The sequence below is a fragment of the Xiphophorus couchianus genome, chromosome 11 (genome assembly GCF_001444195.1).
Source record: "Xiphophorus couchianus chromosome 11, X_couchianus-1.0, whole genome shotgun sequence".
NCBI lineage: Eukaryota > Metazoa > Chordata > Actinopteri > Cyprinodontiformes > Poeciliidae > Xiphophorus > Xiphophorus couchianus.
In genome coordinates this window covers 6,096,447-6,114,879 of record NC_040238.1, presented here as the reverse complement: position 1 = coordinate 6,114,879, position 18,433 = coordinate 6,096,447, and the positions used below count along the sequence as shown (strand labels likewise).

The 18,433-nt window shown below is 42.9% G+C and overlaps 1 protein-coding gene and 1 long non-coding RNA gene across 4 annotated transcripts in view; one reads left to right on the top strand and one right to left on the bottom strand.

Moving 5' to 3' along the window:
• The window catches only part of rab24 (RAB24, member RAS oncogene family), a 32,363-nt gene that overhangs the window by 2,177 nt on the left and 11,753 nt on the right, over nucleotides 1–18,433 (top strand). Inside the window, exons 2-4 of one of the 2 annotated variants that reach the window (XM_028031197.1) lie at nucleotides 6,743–6,964; nucleotides 11,097–11,165; nucleotides 11,309–11,387. In XM_028031197.1, coding sequence (XP_027886998.1) covers nucleotides 6,788–6,964; nucleotides 11,097–11,165; nucleotides 11,309–11,387 — 325 coding nt within the window. In that variant the 5' untranslated portion in view covers nucleotides 6,743–6,787. The remainder of the gene's footprint in view (nucleotides 1–6,742; nucleotides 6,965–11,096; nucleotides 11,166–11,308; nucleotides 11,388–18,433) is intronic. The other variant, XM_028031198.1, reaches the window with a different exon arrangement.
• LOC114152994 (uncharacterized) lies at nucleotides 41–4,208 on the bottom strand. 2 transcript variants are annotated; one of them, XR_003597253.1, is made up of 5 exons: nucleotides 3,896–4,208; nucleotides 3,675–3,799; nucleotides 2,896–2,989; nucleotides 742–917; nucleotides 41–609 (listed from the first exon to the last, which is right to left on the bottom strand). It is a non-coding gene; the product is annotated as an uncharacterized LOC114152994 (long non-coding RNA). The 2 variants fall into 2 exon arrangements; XR_003597254.1 differs by lacking the exon at nucleotides 2,896–2,989 and having other exon boundaries at nucleotides 3,896–4,200.

Below are 18,433 nucleotides of genomic sequence, written 5' to 3'. Positions count from 1 at the left end.
CACTTTTGTAGAGTTGAATGTACAATTGAATAAAATCAAGTTACCACAGAAATGCATTTAACTTATTTATTGAACAAAAGCACATTCTTAAGATCCACTGTTAACTTTTGGTAGTGTCACATGATGTACATCCCATTACAATAGACGGCTCGAACTTGATAGAGTACATTTAAGGCAAAGAGTTTTTCCATCCAAGTAACCATGAACTAACTACTCGTATATACCGAACAAGTACATTTGTGCAGCTTAACTCTTAATGCCAAACAGATTTTTTTTCCAAGTACTAGTGAAGCAACCTAGCCCGAGGACTTTCTTTCACTTTACCTACATCTATATTGTACACAGTGGTCTGGATGAACGTAAACATGTTGCACAGCATGGGGTTGTATGTTGTAGCAAACACATAATGTGCCTTAAACAGTTTGTCAAAAGCACCAAGAGAGGAAGGTGAATAAAAATAAAATTTGCAACAAATACAAACCTTCCTGAAGACCACAAGATGCTTCTCTGCTTGGGAGGCAGACACCTTCCCTGGTCTCCGACGACCCAAGGCAGAGGGGGGAATCAGGTGTAGCAACAGCAAAATTGATGAGAGGTCACTGTCCCAACCTGTGATAAGAGAAATGTGATGTTGAATTGACCATCAAAACCTAGTGATTATGCAATTTAAATTATGTGTACATCACTAAGTGAAGCTCACACAATAATTGAATCCTACATAATGTGGAAGGTCATCCTTACTCATGTCATCAACCACTTCAGTGCCATCCTCAGGAGTATCAGCTGCCAGGAGAAGTTTTTCAAGGTCACTGATGGTTGGAAGCTTTCTGCATTGTTGGATGATCTTTCTCTTGAACGTGGTCGTCCATTTCTCCAGAAACATCTTCTCCAAATATCAGGACAAAATCCTGCTCCACCTAGGATGTAGATAGTAAAAAACTTAAACATCTCCCGGCCACATTAATTGTATTCATTTTTGACTTGTCACAAAAATACACAATTTTTACATGACTGTAAAATTATTAAAATAAATAATAACCTAACCCTAACCCTTTGAAACATGGAAAGACGGAGAGTATGTTGCAGCATCATAATAATGCTCCTTGGGGATCAAAGGAATGGCAAAAACAGACAGACATAAAAACAGGAACATCAGAATCATAGCTAAAAGCTGATGAAGAATTTCTGTGCAAACCAAACAGTTACCACAACAAGCATTGAATCAGAAAATAATCAAATGCCAATAAAATGACAGATCAGGTGATTTTGACTGACACAACCAGCAAATCTGCTGAGAGCATACATCTCAGAGTTTAAATATAACTTGGTAAAGGTAATGTCCACAAATGGATTTATGATTTTAAACTGTTTATGGCGTTGTTATATTTTTAAAAGGTTTATATAAAACACAGTTGAAATATAAAAAATATATATATATATCTCAGCAGCAATTTTACAACTGTAACCTAAGGAAACTCATTTGCAAAGCAACTGTATCAGTTAACCCTCTGTGGTCCAGGTACATATGGTCGTTTTTGGCCAATTTTGATTTTACCCCAATAGAAACCATTATATTATATATAATATTGCCTTATGTGGTACAATTCTTTTCAGGACAATCTGAACTTTATGAATTTACACTTAGTTTTTAGTTTTGGACATACTGTGGCTGCATTTTGGACCTTGAGTCACAGAAAAACAAAATCCGATTTGGAAAAATTTACATTTTTTCCACTCTGAAAATGTCAAATATTCACAAAATATGTTTTTTATAATTTAGAATTACAATATATACTGTAAATTTCTTAAACTTATGTACAAAAATATTGCAAATAACACAGTTTTACAACATTATTAGCATGAAAATGAAGGCAATTCCTCATTTGTTTGTATGCAATTTTCGAAAAAACAGGTCATAGGTCAAAACAAGATGATAAAAAAATGTGTAATTGTTTGGGGGAACAAGGTAAAAAAGGTCTTTTGGACTATAAGAAAAACCTTGTTGGAGTTAGCTGTGGCTGTAAGCTGTTTACTACTAACTGCTGGGGGAGTGGCTCTGCCTCACCACGTAGTGATCGACTCCTTGCAGCTGCGCAGCGCCGCCATTCCCCTGCTTGGATCTCTGAGTAGCTGCCTCTCCAACTGCCAGGATCTCATCGATCTCTCAGTCTCTTTGTCAGTTGCTAATAAGAATGATTGATCCGCCATTGTCATCATGGCAATCCTCACTACTCCCAGACTGCGGCTGCGGGTTTCCCCTCTTCGTCTTCCAGCTCAAAGCAGAGCGCCGCTGCATGCTGCGCGTTCATTCTTCAGGTAATTCTTTATATACGGAAATGGAAAAACTAAGCTAAGAACTAATTACTTATGGATGCCACCGATCGCCCCGATATCCAAACTTTGCATCAATTTCACGATCTCACTGCCTTTGCCGCTACTCCGTTTCCGCTTCTCTTTCACCATAACGTGAGCAACTTCACTTTGTTTCTTAGCAACAAAATTATTTGTTGAAGATGTGACATTTCCAATAACAAAGAAATCTAATGTTGCGTTTCGTTTTTTGCGTTTGAAGCTCATTTTCTGCCCGTTTTTAACATTTCTCTGACATTTGGAAAAATATGGTTTACTTATTTTAGCATAACTCCGGTTTTACTTGGCCTATTAACACAATTTAAAAACTGGTGTGTAGTTTAAAATGTGCACTTTAAGCACAAGTTGAAATTGAGACTGGGGGAGGCGGAGTCTTGCTGCTGCGTTGCCACAAATCACACATGTAAAAAGATGCGTATACGCATCCATAGACTCCAGATTAAACATATAATCTGATAGAAACTAAAAGTTTTCAATGTGTTACTGTGTTCACCGTAACACAGTCAATTATAGTATATGACTTACATAACCATTCCTGGAGAATGGATCACTGAGGTAGGGGAATAAGCTCACAATTCCTCTGGCATACATTTCTTTAACCTCTCTGGGTGGTGATGTCCTGCAAAATTTAATTGGTTAAGGTACATTATCAAGGTATGCACTGGATTTAACAAAATCTTTAATTTCATCTAGACAGCTAACTAAAGCCTATTTACAATTGACCCGTTCTTCTCTGTCATGTCAGCTGCCAGTATGTTAACCATTTTCCTTCTGGTTTCATCTGTGAGGGACTCGCTTCAATTATATTCCTTCATGATCCTTTTAACAACAACCAGGTTTATTGTTAAAAATGGACTCCACCAACTTCAAACAACAAAACATTTCAGCTTTTATTAAATACATATCAAAATAGTAATGTTAGTAAAAAAAAAAAAAAAAACAACCTTCTCTTCTCAAATATAAACGATAATAAAGCAGCGTGTGTTATAAGACTGGTGGATCACCAGGATCTATTTGTTTATTTTACTTGTTCATTTTTTTATGCACCAGTAACAGTAAAAACAAAGTAGGCTAGATTTGACGCACTGAACTTGGTGTGAGGATGTGCAAACCAATTGCCCCATCTCTGCACCTGCCCCTTGGCCTAACAAGCTGTTATTGCACTTCTGATTTTTTTTTTAACTTTTAACATTTAACACAAAAACTGTTCTAGCACCCTTCTGAGCATAGCAGGTTTTCTGGGGGAAACAGTGATAAAGGCTTTTAAAACTAAATACTTTTTGTTTTTGCGTGTCAATTCTTACATGCTTAGCTTCTGTGTCCAGGCGCTGGCGTTTAGTGGAAGGAATCTCTGAAAGAATGAGTGTCTCTTGAGAATCAGATGAGCTTGGCTGAGATTCCTCAGGCAATTCCACCATGGAGACAAATTCTGACCATAAGAGAAGCAGATGAAAGACAAAAAACACTAACCACAATGAAATAGCAAGCTTATTAAATACTAACATGAACTACAAATATAACAAACCAGTTTCATATTTGATGGTTAGGACTCCAGCTGAGGGATCCTTAACAACATCCTCAAACACATCTTCATCCAACTCAGTCCCAGAACAGTCAAGAACCTTCACGCCCTCTGTTATAGCTGGCACGCCAAATTTTGCAAATGCTAGAGAAAAAGACAGATGCTTGTCTAAACCACAATTATGAGGTTATGCTGCTCTAATACTCACATGTGCATAGACTCTGGAACATTACTTTTGAATAAACAATGTGAAGTAACATTACAAGCACTTCATAGCGTCCTGTGTAAAGCTACCAGTGTCTGACCTGCTATCAAAAACTCCTTCAAATTCGGTTCTGTTAGTCGGACAAATTTTTGCCGCTCGCCAAGTCTTGTTTTAATCAACATGGTTCCTGCAGCACATAATTCCTCAGTCATTCATCTTTAGTACTGAAAGGCTTTCAATTTGTGAAACATGTGCCAACTGCTTCACAAACTAATACAGCTTACATTACATCGTTTTCATAAAACACAATGATTAAAGTTTACACGTTAATGGCTTGGGCGCAAAGTAATTTGACTTCGTTTTAGTCTTTTGTAGGTTAGACAGTTACTAAATACCCTTTCCTTTAGCAACAACTAGAACAGTCCATTAAATTGCCTCGCTTCTTTTTCGGCTTTTCCATTAGCATTAGCAACGGTTAATGGAGGAGTCAAGCAAGGTTTACAGTAGAGGGATTATGCTGGGCATGAGGGAGAGCACGCAAATCACCACTGGCGCCAAACTCAGTGTTAACTATGAAACTAGCTGGACTATTAGCACCGCTGAGGTCAGAAGGCTGCCGGACCGGTCACCAGTCACAGCATCCCGCTCATAATGAGATGCCACTCAATTGTAATTGAAAATGAACCCAACTGTGTTAGAAATACACAACCCGAATAAAATATGGACTAACGTAACAAAGGAGCACAGCAGCTAATAAAATTTAGTTAGCATTACTGTTGACCTGAAAAGCCGTACAACCAACGTGAGACTTATTTTTTCTCAACCCAGACATTTTTTGCTGAATTTATGTTACATTTCTAAAACAAATAAACAAATAAAACACATATCTATGCAATGTGGCTTGGACATGGATTTAAGGCGGACATATTAAGCTAGGCATTCACTCGGTCAGGTTAGCCGTATTAAACTCAGTATTAAGACAACAAAACTCACTCACTCATATACCGGGGAACAAATTAAATACTATATAAAACAATTCAAATGGTATTATTATCTTATAAAAAGAAACTTACCACAGTTGTTCAAGCAGGAGAAAAATGGCGTCCACGCAACGGTTAGACTTGTTGGTTTGAGAGGAGGAGGTGGGCGGAGCTTGTCACATGACGTGTATAGACGCTGGAAATTTACACCAACCAGGCGGCATTATACTCAATCTGTTGTATTAGCTCTGAAAGAGTCAGTGAATTTTAACACTGCATATTTAATACTGCGAAATTTACTGTGTAGGTACTTTATAGCGGTGGTCCCCAACCCGCGGACCGGTACCGGTCCGTGGACCAATTGGTACCGGGCTGCGCCAGAAATAATTAAATATTTCCGTTTTATGTATTATCTGAGTCTGAAACATCTCTTATTTTGTAAATCCTTTAACCGGACTCTCTCGGTTCCGTCTTGCCGCCAACATGGAGCCACAAGCAGCAAAATGAGTCAGAAACGGATCAGATTGTTTGTAAAGTTTCTTTGTGAAGGGAAAAGGCCCAGAGAAGAGCCAGGAGGATGGATTTATCCCAGCAGGTGATTCCCACAGTCCAAGCTCTGCATGATATGGTGACCGGATGTTAATGAGGAAATGAAGCTTCAAGCTGCTTCTCCACTAGAGACCAAGAACCCGGAGCATCAGCAACACTTCCGGTCTCATCGTCTCTCATCTCTCCCAGATGGACCGTCTGGTTGCAGAGAAACAAGCTCAGGGCTCCATTAGTCGTTATCCTGAGTTAAAGTTTTCACCAAAGTAAAATGTTCGTTTTTGTGGCGCATCTGTATCTTATTTTGAAGGGATATGTAAACGTTACCATAGCGACCAGAGTCAGAGAGCGTTAGGGCAGTGGAGAGACGAGAGGAGAGGAGCTTGTGAGTTTTAGGTCTGGTTCACACCATTTAAGGATTGTGGGCCGATTTTCCAAACCTCTGTGACCACAGAGCCGATAAAAGTCCAACAGGTTCGGTCGGTCCGTGAGTCCAGCAGCAACACACCACAGAACCGATTCCAGGAGAAAATCCAGTAAAACCCCAACAGACCAAACATGAATTTAGAATAATCAAACAGGATGAGGATGTAGAAGCAGAGGTTATAGTTTGTGGCTCATTTTAAGCGATAAAAGACGAAACAAAAAGAAAAGATGTTTGATAAAAGATGGCGGAGCAGCTGCTCTATTTGCTGCTCTATGATTTGGAGGTGAGTTATGTTTTTTCATACTTAACATTTTTAACTGAATAAACATAACCACATATAATAAATATATATATAAAATGACCTTTACTTATAGTAATAAACATTTCCACATATCACCTCCGATGTCTCAGTTGCCATGACAACTGTCTGGGATTCCCCTCCGTTCTGACGTCACCGCGCTTTCTGATTGGCTACCTGTCACATTCTTCTTTTAAAAAATGTTTAATTCTGTCCCTGTGATACTTTGATTTGGATTTATAATCGGCATGGAAAAACGTGGCATCTAGGTACTATGATATCTAGATAAATATGGAAAAAATGTTAGTATTTCCATCACATTTCTTTCTTCATCTCATCCTTTCTGACTTTATTCCTGACATAAACTGTATTTCTTTGTGTTTTCTTCATGCAGCTCCCTCAGCCGCCCGGTGACTCCCTGACTGATCGCCTCGCCGCCATGAGCGCCATGCGCGTGGACGCCAAGGTGGTGATGCTGGGAAAGGAGAGCGTGGGGAAGACGAGCCTGGTGGAGCGATACGTCCACCACCGCTTCCTGGTGGGGCCGTACCAGAACGTGAGTCCAGCTGCTCTGCGGTTTGTGGCCTCAGAGGAAAGTCAGAGCTGTCGGGTCACGGTGCGTTTCACCGTCACAGAAGTGATTCTGAGCTCAACATAAGATAAGATAAGATAAGATAAATCTTTATTGTCATTGTCACAAGGACAACGAAATTCAAAGGGTGCCATCAGTCGGTGCACATGCTTAAAAACAAAAAATAACTGTCTCACAATTCACACACAATGTAAGAAATAACAAATAAGTGGTAAAAAAACCCCCAAAAAATAAGAACAGCCACATTCTCACATCCATCATTCATGATGATTAATGGTTGTTTTTGATTGCATTTAGTTTAGTTATTGCTAGATGGTAGAAACTGTCTCTGAGACGGTTGGTTCTGGTTCTGGTTGCTCTGTATCTTCTGCCTGAAGGCAGCAGTGTGAACAGAGAAGGTCCGGGGTGAGAAGTGTCCTTTGTGATGTGTTGTGCTTTTCTTAGACAGCGGTCGCTGTGCAGGTCCTCCAGTGAGGGGAGAGGGCAGCCAATGATTTTTTGGGCTGTATTCACAACCCTTTGGAGAGCTTTCCTTTGAGCCGTAGTGCTGCTGTTATACCACACGCAGATACAGTAGGTCAGTATGCTCTCTATGGAGCACTTGTAGAAGGACACCAGCAGCTTCTCCTTGATGCTGTTCCTCCTGAGAACCCTCAGGAAGTTCAGTCTTTGCTGGGCCTTTTTTATCAGCTCCAAGGTGTTCATGTTCCATGTGAGGCCCTGTTCAATGTGGACCCCCAGGAAACGGAAATCAGCTACCCTCTCCACACATTTTCCCCCAATGGTTAGTGGTGTAATGTCCGTTTTATTCCTCCTGTAATCTATTATGAGTTCTTTTGTCTTTGAGTTGTTGAGGAGCAGATTGTTCTCCCTGCACCACTGCAACAGCCGCTCCACCTCTCCCCTGTAGGCGGACTCGTCGCCTCCTGAGATGAGCCCCACCACTGTGGTGTCATCAGCAAACTTGATGATGGTGTTGCTGTGGTGGGCAGAGGTGCAGTCGTATGTGTACAGACAATAGAGCAGGGGGCTCAGCACACAGTCCTGTGGAGAGCCAGTACTAAGGCTGAGGGCAGTGGATGTATGTTTTCCCACCCTAACTCTCTGCTGTCGGTTGGTCAGGAAGCTCAGAATCCACATGCAGGTGGAGTGAGGGAGGCCCAGGTCCCCCAGTTTGTCCACCAGTCTGTGAGGGAGGATGGTATTAAAAGCAGAGCTGTAGTCTACAAAGAGCATCTGCACATAGCTCCCCTGCTGCTCCAGATGTGACAGAGCAGCATGGAGGGCCGTGATCACAGCGTCCTCTGTGGATCTGTTGGCTCTGTAGGCGAACTGGTGGTGGTATATTTTGTTTGTCCGACCTGACGAGTACGGAACACAAATCAACACGTACACAAGCAGCCAATCATAGCACCGACCGAGAGAGCAATGAGACGCTGCAACTGCGTTTCATGTATTCAGCATGGCGGCTCATTCTTCATGCCTGACCTTTGGGGAAGATTTAGGACTGAGAGCGTTTGACTGTTGGTGCAGTTTGTTCTGTGGAAATTAACCGGAAACCCTCAGCATGAATAACTGGTTAAAGCTTCTCTGACACTACAGTCATGGCCAAATGTTTTGAGAATGATTCAAATGTTAATATTTACAAAGTCTACTGCTTCAGTTTTTATAACGGCAATTTGCATAAACTCCAGAATGTTATAAAGAGTGATCAGCGTAACAGCAATTAATTGCAAAGTCACTATTTGCCTAGAAAATGAACTTTATCCCCCAAAACACATTTCAACTTCATTGCAGCCCTGCCTTAAAAGGACCAGCTAACATTGTTTCAGTGATTGATCCATTAACACAGGTGTGGGTGGTGATGAGGACAGGGCTGGAGATCAATCTGTCATGATTAAGTAAGAATGACACCACTGGACACTTTAAAAAGAGGCTGGTGCTTGGCATCATTGTTTCTCTTCTGTGAACCATGGTTATCTTGAAAGAAACACGTGCAGTCATCATTGCACTTCACAAAAATGGCCTAACAGGAAAGAGAATCCCAGCTAGAAAGATTGCACCTCAGTCAACAATCTATCGCATCATCAAGAACTTCAAGGAGAGAGGTTCCATTGTTGCCAAAAAGGCTCCAGGGCGCCCAAGAAAGACCAGCAAGCGCCAGGACCGTCTCTTAAAAGTGTTTCAGCTGCGGGATCGGGCTACCAGCAGTGCAGAGCTTGCTCAGGAATGGCAGCAGGCAGGTGTGAGTGCATCTGCACGCACTGTGAGGCGGAGACTCTTGGAGCAAGGCCTGGTCTCAAGGAGTGCAGCAAAGAAGCCACTTCTCTCCAGGAAAAACATCAGGGACAGACTGATATTCTGCAAAAGGTACAGGGAGTGGACTGCTGAGGACTGGGGTAAAGTCATTTTCTCTGATGAATCCCCTTTCCGATTGTTTGGGACATCTGGAAAATAGCTTGTTCGGAGAAGACGAGGTGAGCGCTACCACCAGTCTTGTCTCATGCCAACTGTAAAGCATCCTGAAACCATTCATGTGTGGGGTTGCTTCTCAGCCAAGGGAGTCGGCTCTCTCACAGTCTTACCTAAAAACACAGCCATGAATAAAGAATGGTACCAGAATGTCCTCCGAGAGCAACTTCTTCCAACCGTCCAAGAGCAGTTTGGTGATGAACAATGCCTTTTCCAGCATGATGGAGCACCTTGCCATAAAGCAAAGGTGATATCTAACTGGCTCAGGGAACAAAACATAGAGATTTTGGGTCCATGGCCTGGAAACTCCCCTGATCTTAATCCCATTGAAAACTTGTGGTCAATCATCAAGAGACGGGTGGACAAACGAAAACCTAGGAATTCTGACAAAATGCAAGCATTGATTGTGCAAGAATGGACTGCTATCAGTCAGGATTTGGTCCAGAAAGTGATTGAGAGCATGCCAGGGAGAATTGCAGAGGTCCTGAAGAAGAGGGGTCAACACTGCAAATATTGACTTGCTGCATTAACTCATTCTAACTGTCATTAAAAGCTTTTGTTACTCATAATATGATTGCAATTGTATTTCTGTATGTGATGACAACATCTGACATACACACATGAAAGCCAGAGGGCAGCAGATCATGTGAAAATATAATATTTGTGTCATTCTCAATACTTTTGGCCATGACTGTAGTTAGTCTAAAATGGGATTTCGGCTGCAGTCGGTCATTCTTCATTTTTATTTTCACTCAGCAAAAACTTTTTAAAATGCTGCATTTCGGTTTTCACTTGCTTTGTTTTTATAATAGTAACAATAATATTATTATCTATTTTTACTCTTTGATCTTATTACAAACTATAATCATGTTCAACTGGCTGGGAAACTTTTCCAAGGTGCTGAATGTGGGAAAACAGGAAGTCCCGCCTCTCCTGTTTCTACTAATACAATAAAGGTCAGGTGAAGGTCAGGTGAAGGTCAGGTTTCACTTTTTGCTAACAAACTCTCCAGGTGTCTCATCAGAAATAACTTTGGTAATTCTAATCTAAACAGTTTTTTCTGATTTACCTTCAGCCAGTTTGTGTCTTTTAGGACTGAAAGCATTCATCTGATTAATGGCGGTTAAATAATCCACTAATTTATGAATCATTAACTAGATTAATAAAAGGACATTCAGAGCAGAAATTAAACCAAAATCTAAACATTTTGAATATGAATTAAAAACTGTTCCAGCCTAAACTTCTCATTTAGCTTCACCTGGTTCACATTCTGCAATAAAACCTTCTACTGGTGAATTATTAATCTGATAATCCAATAAATAATCCCCAGATAATCTCTACTCTGTGTTGATCTACATCTTTTCTCGTCTTTTGCTTCAAATGATCAAAGAAGTAAAAAGTTACTGACTTTAAGAGAATAAAATGTTTATTTTCTTATTTTAAAAAGGATTGAATTATTAGTTTATGTTTATGTATTTCTAATATTATATTTAAAAAAACTTGTAAAAATGTGCAGCTTGTGCTAGTTTTGTAATCTGATTGTCAGAATAATCGATAGATTAAATAATAACTGAAATGATCTTGGTGCATGTAAACTTCTGATTAATGTCATGTTCTAGTTGTGATCATTTTTCATAATAAATATTAGGATCAGAACATTAAGCTGCGTTTGTGTCGCCCTCAGACCATCGGCGCTGCGTTTGTGGCCAAACCCATCCAGGTCGCAGACAGAGTCATCACTCTGGGGATTTGGGTGAGTCATAAAGGTCAAAGGTGAATGATGACAAGTCCTCCAAACTGACAGAAATGATCTGCAGCTTCATATCAGGAATATCTTATTGTTGTTGATTTAAAATGAGGAATGTTTCTTTAAATTTCCCATGTTGTTCCTGACAGGACACGGCCGGATCGGAGCGCTACGAGGCCATGAGCCGGATCTACTACCGAGGAGCCCGGGCCGCCGTGGTCTGCTACGGTAATCCACTGATAACCCACTGATAATCCACTGGTAATCCACTGGTAATCCACTAAAAGCTACTGGATACATTTCTTTATTTTCAAAGATGGATGATTTTTTTCTATTGTTTTTACATTTTTTAATTAGAAATAAACTACAGAGAGGATGCAGTTATTGTTTCCTGTTTTACTTCATTAAAATGATATTTAGCAGGTTTCTCCCAGTGTAAAATAAGCCTGGCGGCCCGCCATGCTTTACTAGGACCCCTGCCAGGTTAGGTGTTGCTTGTTTTATTTTTAGAAAAATTAATAATTGGAAAAAAAAAATCTTAATTTTTTTTAAATCTTAAAGCTGAATTGCAAGCGTCTCTGTTATTCTGAGAATTTCACTCACGTAGCAGATTTATTTCTAAAAGACAGGTGTATAGTTTATGCATTTCAAGCCGGAGAGCGGACGAATCACAGAGCTGGCGCCTCAGCACGTTGCTTTGTGCTGCCGCTGCTTTATCTCTTAAGTTTACCTAAAGTGGATTGCGCGCCTCCTTTCACTCAAACTGGACACAGGCTGACCTGTATGGATATGTACATGAACCTCCTGTATGTTTCTGAATTATGTTTCTTTGGTGAACTCAAGGTAGGAGTCTAAAACCTGCCGCATTAGCTCTGGTTGTGCAGCAATATGTGAACCAGGAACAGCTTGTAGTCGCGCTTTCAGAGGCGAGGGTTGAGGGAGCGGTGAGAACGATTTATCTTTGTGGACAAATAATTTTGTGCAACGTTTCCATCTCAACTCGCTGCCCAGCGCAGGGTTCAGTCTGCGCTGATAAAGTTGATGTCTGTGTTCCTGGTTGGTCGGAGCGTTAGTGGCTAATGAACCAGCGCTAACCTCATCATGCAGGTTCAGCCCGGTGAGGAACTTTCACGCCCTCCTGGTAGTCACGCTTCACGCTTGTTTTATATTATTTTATTATTTTTACGGTTACACAAAGAATCAAACCATGCCAAATGCTTTGTCCACTTAGCCAGACAGAGTTAATGGGCACAGAGATCAGAGAAACTCGTCCCATAAACTGGAGCAACCAAAACAGTTTCTGTGACTCTTATTAAAAACTCAGACAGAAATGTTAGAGCTGCTAAAGCCACATTAGCATTAAATTAAATCTCAGTTTGTTGCTCATCTCTGCTCAGTGCAGCAGATTGAACTCATCCTGCAGGGCCGGTCCAAGGCTGCATGAGGCCTGGGGCAGAATCTGACCTAGGGGCCCCTCTTGCTGCTAAAACCATCAGCACCTCTAACAGCTTCTGGGTTGGATTTAATCTGGGAGAGAGAGAGTAGATTAACTGGCCAAACCAAAAACAATCAGTTATAATTGCAGTTTATTAATTTGTATTTGTGAACAAACTCAAAGATTAAACTCACAGCATCAGATTGTTGCTATGGTAACAGTTTAACTATGAATATTCTTCTTTGAACCTTTACAATGTAAACTTTCCAGCCCCTTAAAATTAAATGTTAAACCATTTAAAATCTTTTAATTTATGCTGAAACCATTAAATCAAATTTAGCAGCTTTGATCATCTCAATAAACAAATATTACATTTATGTATCTGTGTTAAAATATGATCATTAATGGCCCCTGAAGCCCTGAGGGCCTCATGGAGCCGCCGACTTCATTTGGATTAAACAGAAGTTCAAATAATTGATATTCATTTTAATTGTATTTTTTAATTTGTTGTTTTTAGACTAGTTCTGGGTTTAGGTAGCATTTCACTGGTGATGTTTTCCCATAACATGTAATTACCCAGTAATATCATCCGAGAAGATGGCGGCGCACGCAGTTGCAGCGGCTCATTGCTCTCTTGGTCGGTGTATATACATATACAGTCGGGACTGTTACAGCTGATTTTCAACGCTTGTTCAATATTCCGGGGGACATAGCGAGGAGCCCCGGCGCGCCGTGGATTACCATCCCAGCAGGGAGGAAGCGTTGGCGGCGTAGAGAGAGAAGGCAGAAGCGGGGCTGCAGGGCCGGCGTGCTAGCTAGGCTACGGAGGCAACCACACAAACCACCAGCCTGTTTCTCTCCAACGCCAGATCCCTTGCAAACAAGATGGATGAACTGAGACTACAGGCTGCATCTCACAGTGCAGTGAAGGACAGCCGTATTCTTCTGATCACAGAGACCTGGCTGCATCCAGACGTAGCAGACTCTGCCATTGAGCTAGCAGGCTACACAGTACAGCGCCACGACAGAACGAAGGACTCCGGTAAGAGCAGAGGAGGAGGCTCTGTGTACCTGAACAACACCTGGTTACTAACACAGCGACTGTCATCAGCCATTGCTCCCCAGACCTGGAGTATGTGACTGTTAGATGCAGACCAATATACCTCCCCAGAGAGTTCACCGTAGTCATGGTAACCGCTGTTTACATCCCACCGGATGCTAATGCTAAAACAGCTATTGGACTTTTGCATGGCAGCATTAGCCATCTGCAGAGCATCTATCCAGATGCTGTGCACATCATAGCGGGGGACTTCAGCCATGCAGACTTGAAGACGGCGCTCCCCAAATTCCACCAGCATGTAAAGTGTGCTATAAGAGAGGCTAACACTCTGGACAAAGTCTACTCCAACATCAAGCTAGGCTACAGGGCTAGATCACTTCCTCACCTGGGTCAGTTGGATCACCTGTCCCTGCATTTAATTCCTGCTTATGCCCCCCTCAGAAAAACTGCTCCAACCATCACCAAAACCATCAAATCCTGGCCCCAGGATGCGACACAGCAGCTGCAGGACTGTTTCGACAGGACAAACTGGGATGTTTTTGAACATCAGGAACTGGAGGTTTTTACAGACAGTGTACTGTGCTACATCAAGAACTGTATTGACACTGTAGCTGTGGATAAACGCATCCGGGTCTTCCCAAACCAGAAGCCCTGGATGACTCAGGAGGTCCAGCGACTGCTAAAGACCAGGAATACCGCCTTCAGGTCTGGGGACAGGACCGTCTACAGTACAGCCCGAGCTAACTTGAAGAGCGGCATCAGAATGGCTAAGTCTGACTACAGGAGGAGGATAGAGGGCTACCTTGACAGCAACAACAGCAGGCAGGTGTGGCAGGGAATCCAGCATCTCACCAACTACAGGACCAACCTCGCAGCTGCGGAAGGCGACGCCACGCTGACAGAGGAGCTGAACCTCTTCTTTGCCCGCTTTGAGGTGAAGCCAACAGAGGCAGCCACACTACACCAAGCAACCCACAACACCACACCCCTCGTTGTAGAGGAGCACGAGGTAAGGCGCACACTGCGGGCTGTCAACCCAAGGAAGGCTGCTGGACCTGATGGCGTCCCTGGACGTGTCCTGAAAGACTGCGCCGATCAGCTGGCTGGAGTCTTCACCAGGATCTTCAACCAGTCCCTAGCCCTGTCTACAGTCCCATCCTGCCTGAAATCTTCCACCATAGTCCCCATACCCAAGAAACCTCACATCTCCTGCCTCAACGACTACCGGCCAGTGGCACTAACCCCTGTGGTGACGAAGTGTTTTGAAAAACTGGTCCGGGGTCACATCACAGCACTTCTCCCTCCTGGCTTTGACCACCACCAGTTCGCCTACAGAGCGACAACGACCTGGACTACAGAGAGGAGGTGGAGCAGCTGGTGGACTGGTGCAGAGACAACAGCCTGATCCTGAACGTTGACAAGACGAAGGAGATGATCGTCGACTTCAGGAAGAACTGGCCCAGCCACGCTCCACTGCTCATCAACAGCTCGGCTGTGGAGGTGGTCAGCAGCACCAAATTCCTGGGGCTGCACATCACTAACGACCTCACCTGGACTGTGAACACCACGTCTCTGGTCAAGAGGGCACAGAAACGTTTGTATTTCCTGCGGAGGATGAGAAGAGCACACCTGCCCCCGCCCATCCTCAAGACGTTCTACAGAAGCACCATAGAGAGCATTCTGACCAGCTGCCTCTCTGTGTGGTGTGGAGGCTGCAGCGCCTCCGACTGGAAGAACGTGAGGAGAGTGGTGCGGACAGCAGAGAGGATCATCGGGGCCCCCCTTCCCTCCATTCAGGACATTTCATCCCAGCGCTGCGTGTCCCGAGGCCGAAACATCGTCAGTGACCCCTCACACCCCCACCATGGACTGTTCTCCCTGCTGCCCTCTGGAAACAGGTTCTGCAGCATCCGGTGCAGGTCCACCAGGTTCTGAAACAGCTTTTTCCCACTTGCCATCAGACTGTTGAACTCTTAACTGGACTGCACTTAAAATCTGGTCTCCACTTTATACCTTGCACATGTACAGAGCTAAATAACTTCCATTTTACTGTCAGTCCTGCACTTTATATTTTATATTTAGATTTTATACTGTATTTTATTTTATTCTGGAGTAACCTCACAACATTGGAACCTCAAACATTGTCCTGAGCCGAATGCAACGAAATTTCGTTCTGTATACAACCTGTGCATGAAAAATGACAATAAAGTCAGTCTAAGTCTAAGAGCCAACAGATCCACAGAGGACGCTGTGATCACGGCCCTCCATGCTGCTCTGTCACATCTGGAGCAGCAGGGGAGCTATGTGCAGATGCTCTTTGTAGACTACAGTTCTGCTTTTAATACCATCCTCCCTCACAGACTGGTGGACAAACTGGGGGACCTGGGCCTCCCTCACTCCACCTGCATGTGGATCCTGAGCTTCCTGACCAACCGACAGCAGAGAGTTAGGGTGGGAAAACATACATCCACTGCCCTCAGCCTTAGTACTGGCTCTCCACAGGGCTGTGTGCTGAGCCCCCTGCTCTATTGTCTGTACACATACGACTGCACCTCTGCCCACCACAGCAACACCATCATCAAGTTTGCTGATGACACCACAGTGGTGGGGCTCATCTCAGGAGGCGACGAGTCCGCCTACAGGGGAGAGGTGGAGCGGCTGTTGCAGTGGTGCAGGGAGAACAATCTGCTCCTCAACAACTCAAAGACAAAAGAACTCATAATAGATTACAGGAGGAATAAAACGGACATTACACCACTAACCATTGGGGGAAAATGTGTGGAGAGGGTAGCTGATTTCCGTTTCCTGGGGGTCCACATTGAGCAGGGCCTCACATGGAACATGAACACCTTGGAGCTGATAAAAAAGGCCCAGCAAAGACTGAACTTCCTGAGGGTTCTCAGGAGGAACAGCATCAAGGAGAAGCTGCTGGTGTCCTTCTACAAGTGCTCCATAGAGAGCATACTGACCTACTGTATCTGCGTCTGGTATAACAGCAGCACTACGGCTCAAAGGAAAGCTCTCCAAAGGGTTGTGAATACAGCCCAAAAAATCATTGGCTGCCCTCTCCCCTCACTGGAGGACCTGCACAGCGACCGCTGTCTAAGAAAAGCACAACACATCACAAAGGACACTTCTCACCCCGGACCTTCTCTGTTCACACTGCTGCCTTCAGGCAGAAGATACAGAGCAACCAGAACCAGAACCAACCGTCTCAGAGACAGTTTCTACTCGATAGCAATAACAAAACTAAATGCAATCAAAAACAACCATTAATCATCATGAATGATGGATGTGAGAATGTGGCTGTTCTTATTTTTTTGTTTTTGCCAGTTGTTTGTTGATTCTCACATTGTGTGTGAATTGTGAGACAGTTATTTTTTGTTTTTGGGCATATGCACCGACTGATGGCACCCTTTGAATTTCGTTGTCCTTGTGACAATGACAATAAACATTTATCTTATCTTATATTTTTATATTTCCTGTCTTCTTAACGTCTTTTACTACAAAAACACGGTGAACCAGTGGTGGACGCCTCGGTGCCCCGACCGCCGGGCTGAGCAGGGTTACTGGGGGAAACTCTGTGTAGTTATTAATGCACATATTCCAGAATGTGGCTTCCTGCTCCTCTCAGCAGATAATCCCTGATGATGATGATAAATCTGCGGCTGATGAAGCAGCTCTGAGGCAGGGTTAGGGTTTGGGATTTTTTGGGGGGTAAAATCCCAAACGCTTCATGGATCCGTTTGTTTTTCCACGGTGGGATTCCTCACGCTGCCGTCACGTCTTGTTTTACTTTAGCTCCGTTTTCCTGCTTTGTGTTAGCGGCACCAGACCCAGGGGAATCTGAACCGGTACCAGGTGGTACACAGGCAGATGATTCCTGTGCAACCAAGACCTGTGGATCAATGTTACAGGGCAAGAGCTCGTTTACTCTGAGACACATTTTCAATTAAAGAAAAACAAACAAACAAATAAATACAAAAATACAATTACAATATTGTATGTTGTTCAATAAACAACATCCTGAGTTTCCACAAAGAAATAAAATAAAACAAAATGCACTAATAAAATAACATGATAGCAAAAATGAAGAAAATCTAATCCTAAATTAAAATAACCAAACTGAACTAAACAATCCATCTGCACAGGAAACGCCAACGTTTGGCAGTTAGAACCGTTACAGCGGTTACAAAGGAGATCGAGCCCACCACAAATAAATACACTTTTATGAGAAATAAAAATACTACAACGCTACCCAAATACAAGCACAACATTGACTAATCAAGCGATTTAAAGAAATCCAAAATCCCGAGGCTCCAACAACGAAAAGCAACAGATCAACCTTAATATAAAACTGTCCAAATTACACATCCAAGTTATACAAAACGAATCTTTCTATATTTACAGAACATTTTAAGTGGGCTTATAAAAGTTGCCTTTTATCCTACCTGTGGATCACACAGGAAACGAGTTGATGCAACGTTTCTCTGGCAAGAGCTAGTTTACTCTGAGCCGCGCATGCGCAGAGCCAGGATACTCGTTCTCCCTGTTAGACCCACAGCGGCACGAGAGCGCCCCCTCTGGCGAGAAGATGCCAGTGCACACAACAAATACGTCTTTATACAGAACAAAACCAAGACAAAAGACGAGACCAATTCTGATTCAAAAATAGGGGGTGTATTAATTTTTTTAAACTTTTTTTTACTGTTTCTCAACCCACTACATTTGCGTTGCTCCGCTCTTTGAAGCGAGTGAAACCTGCAGGGTGTTGAGTTT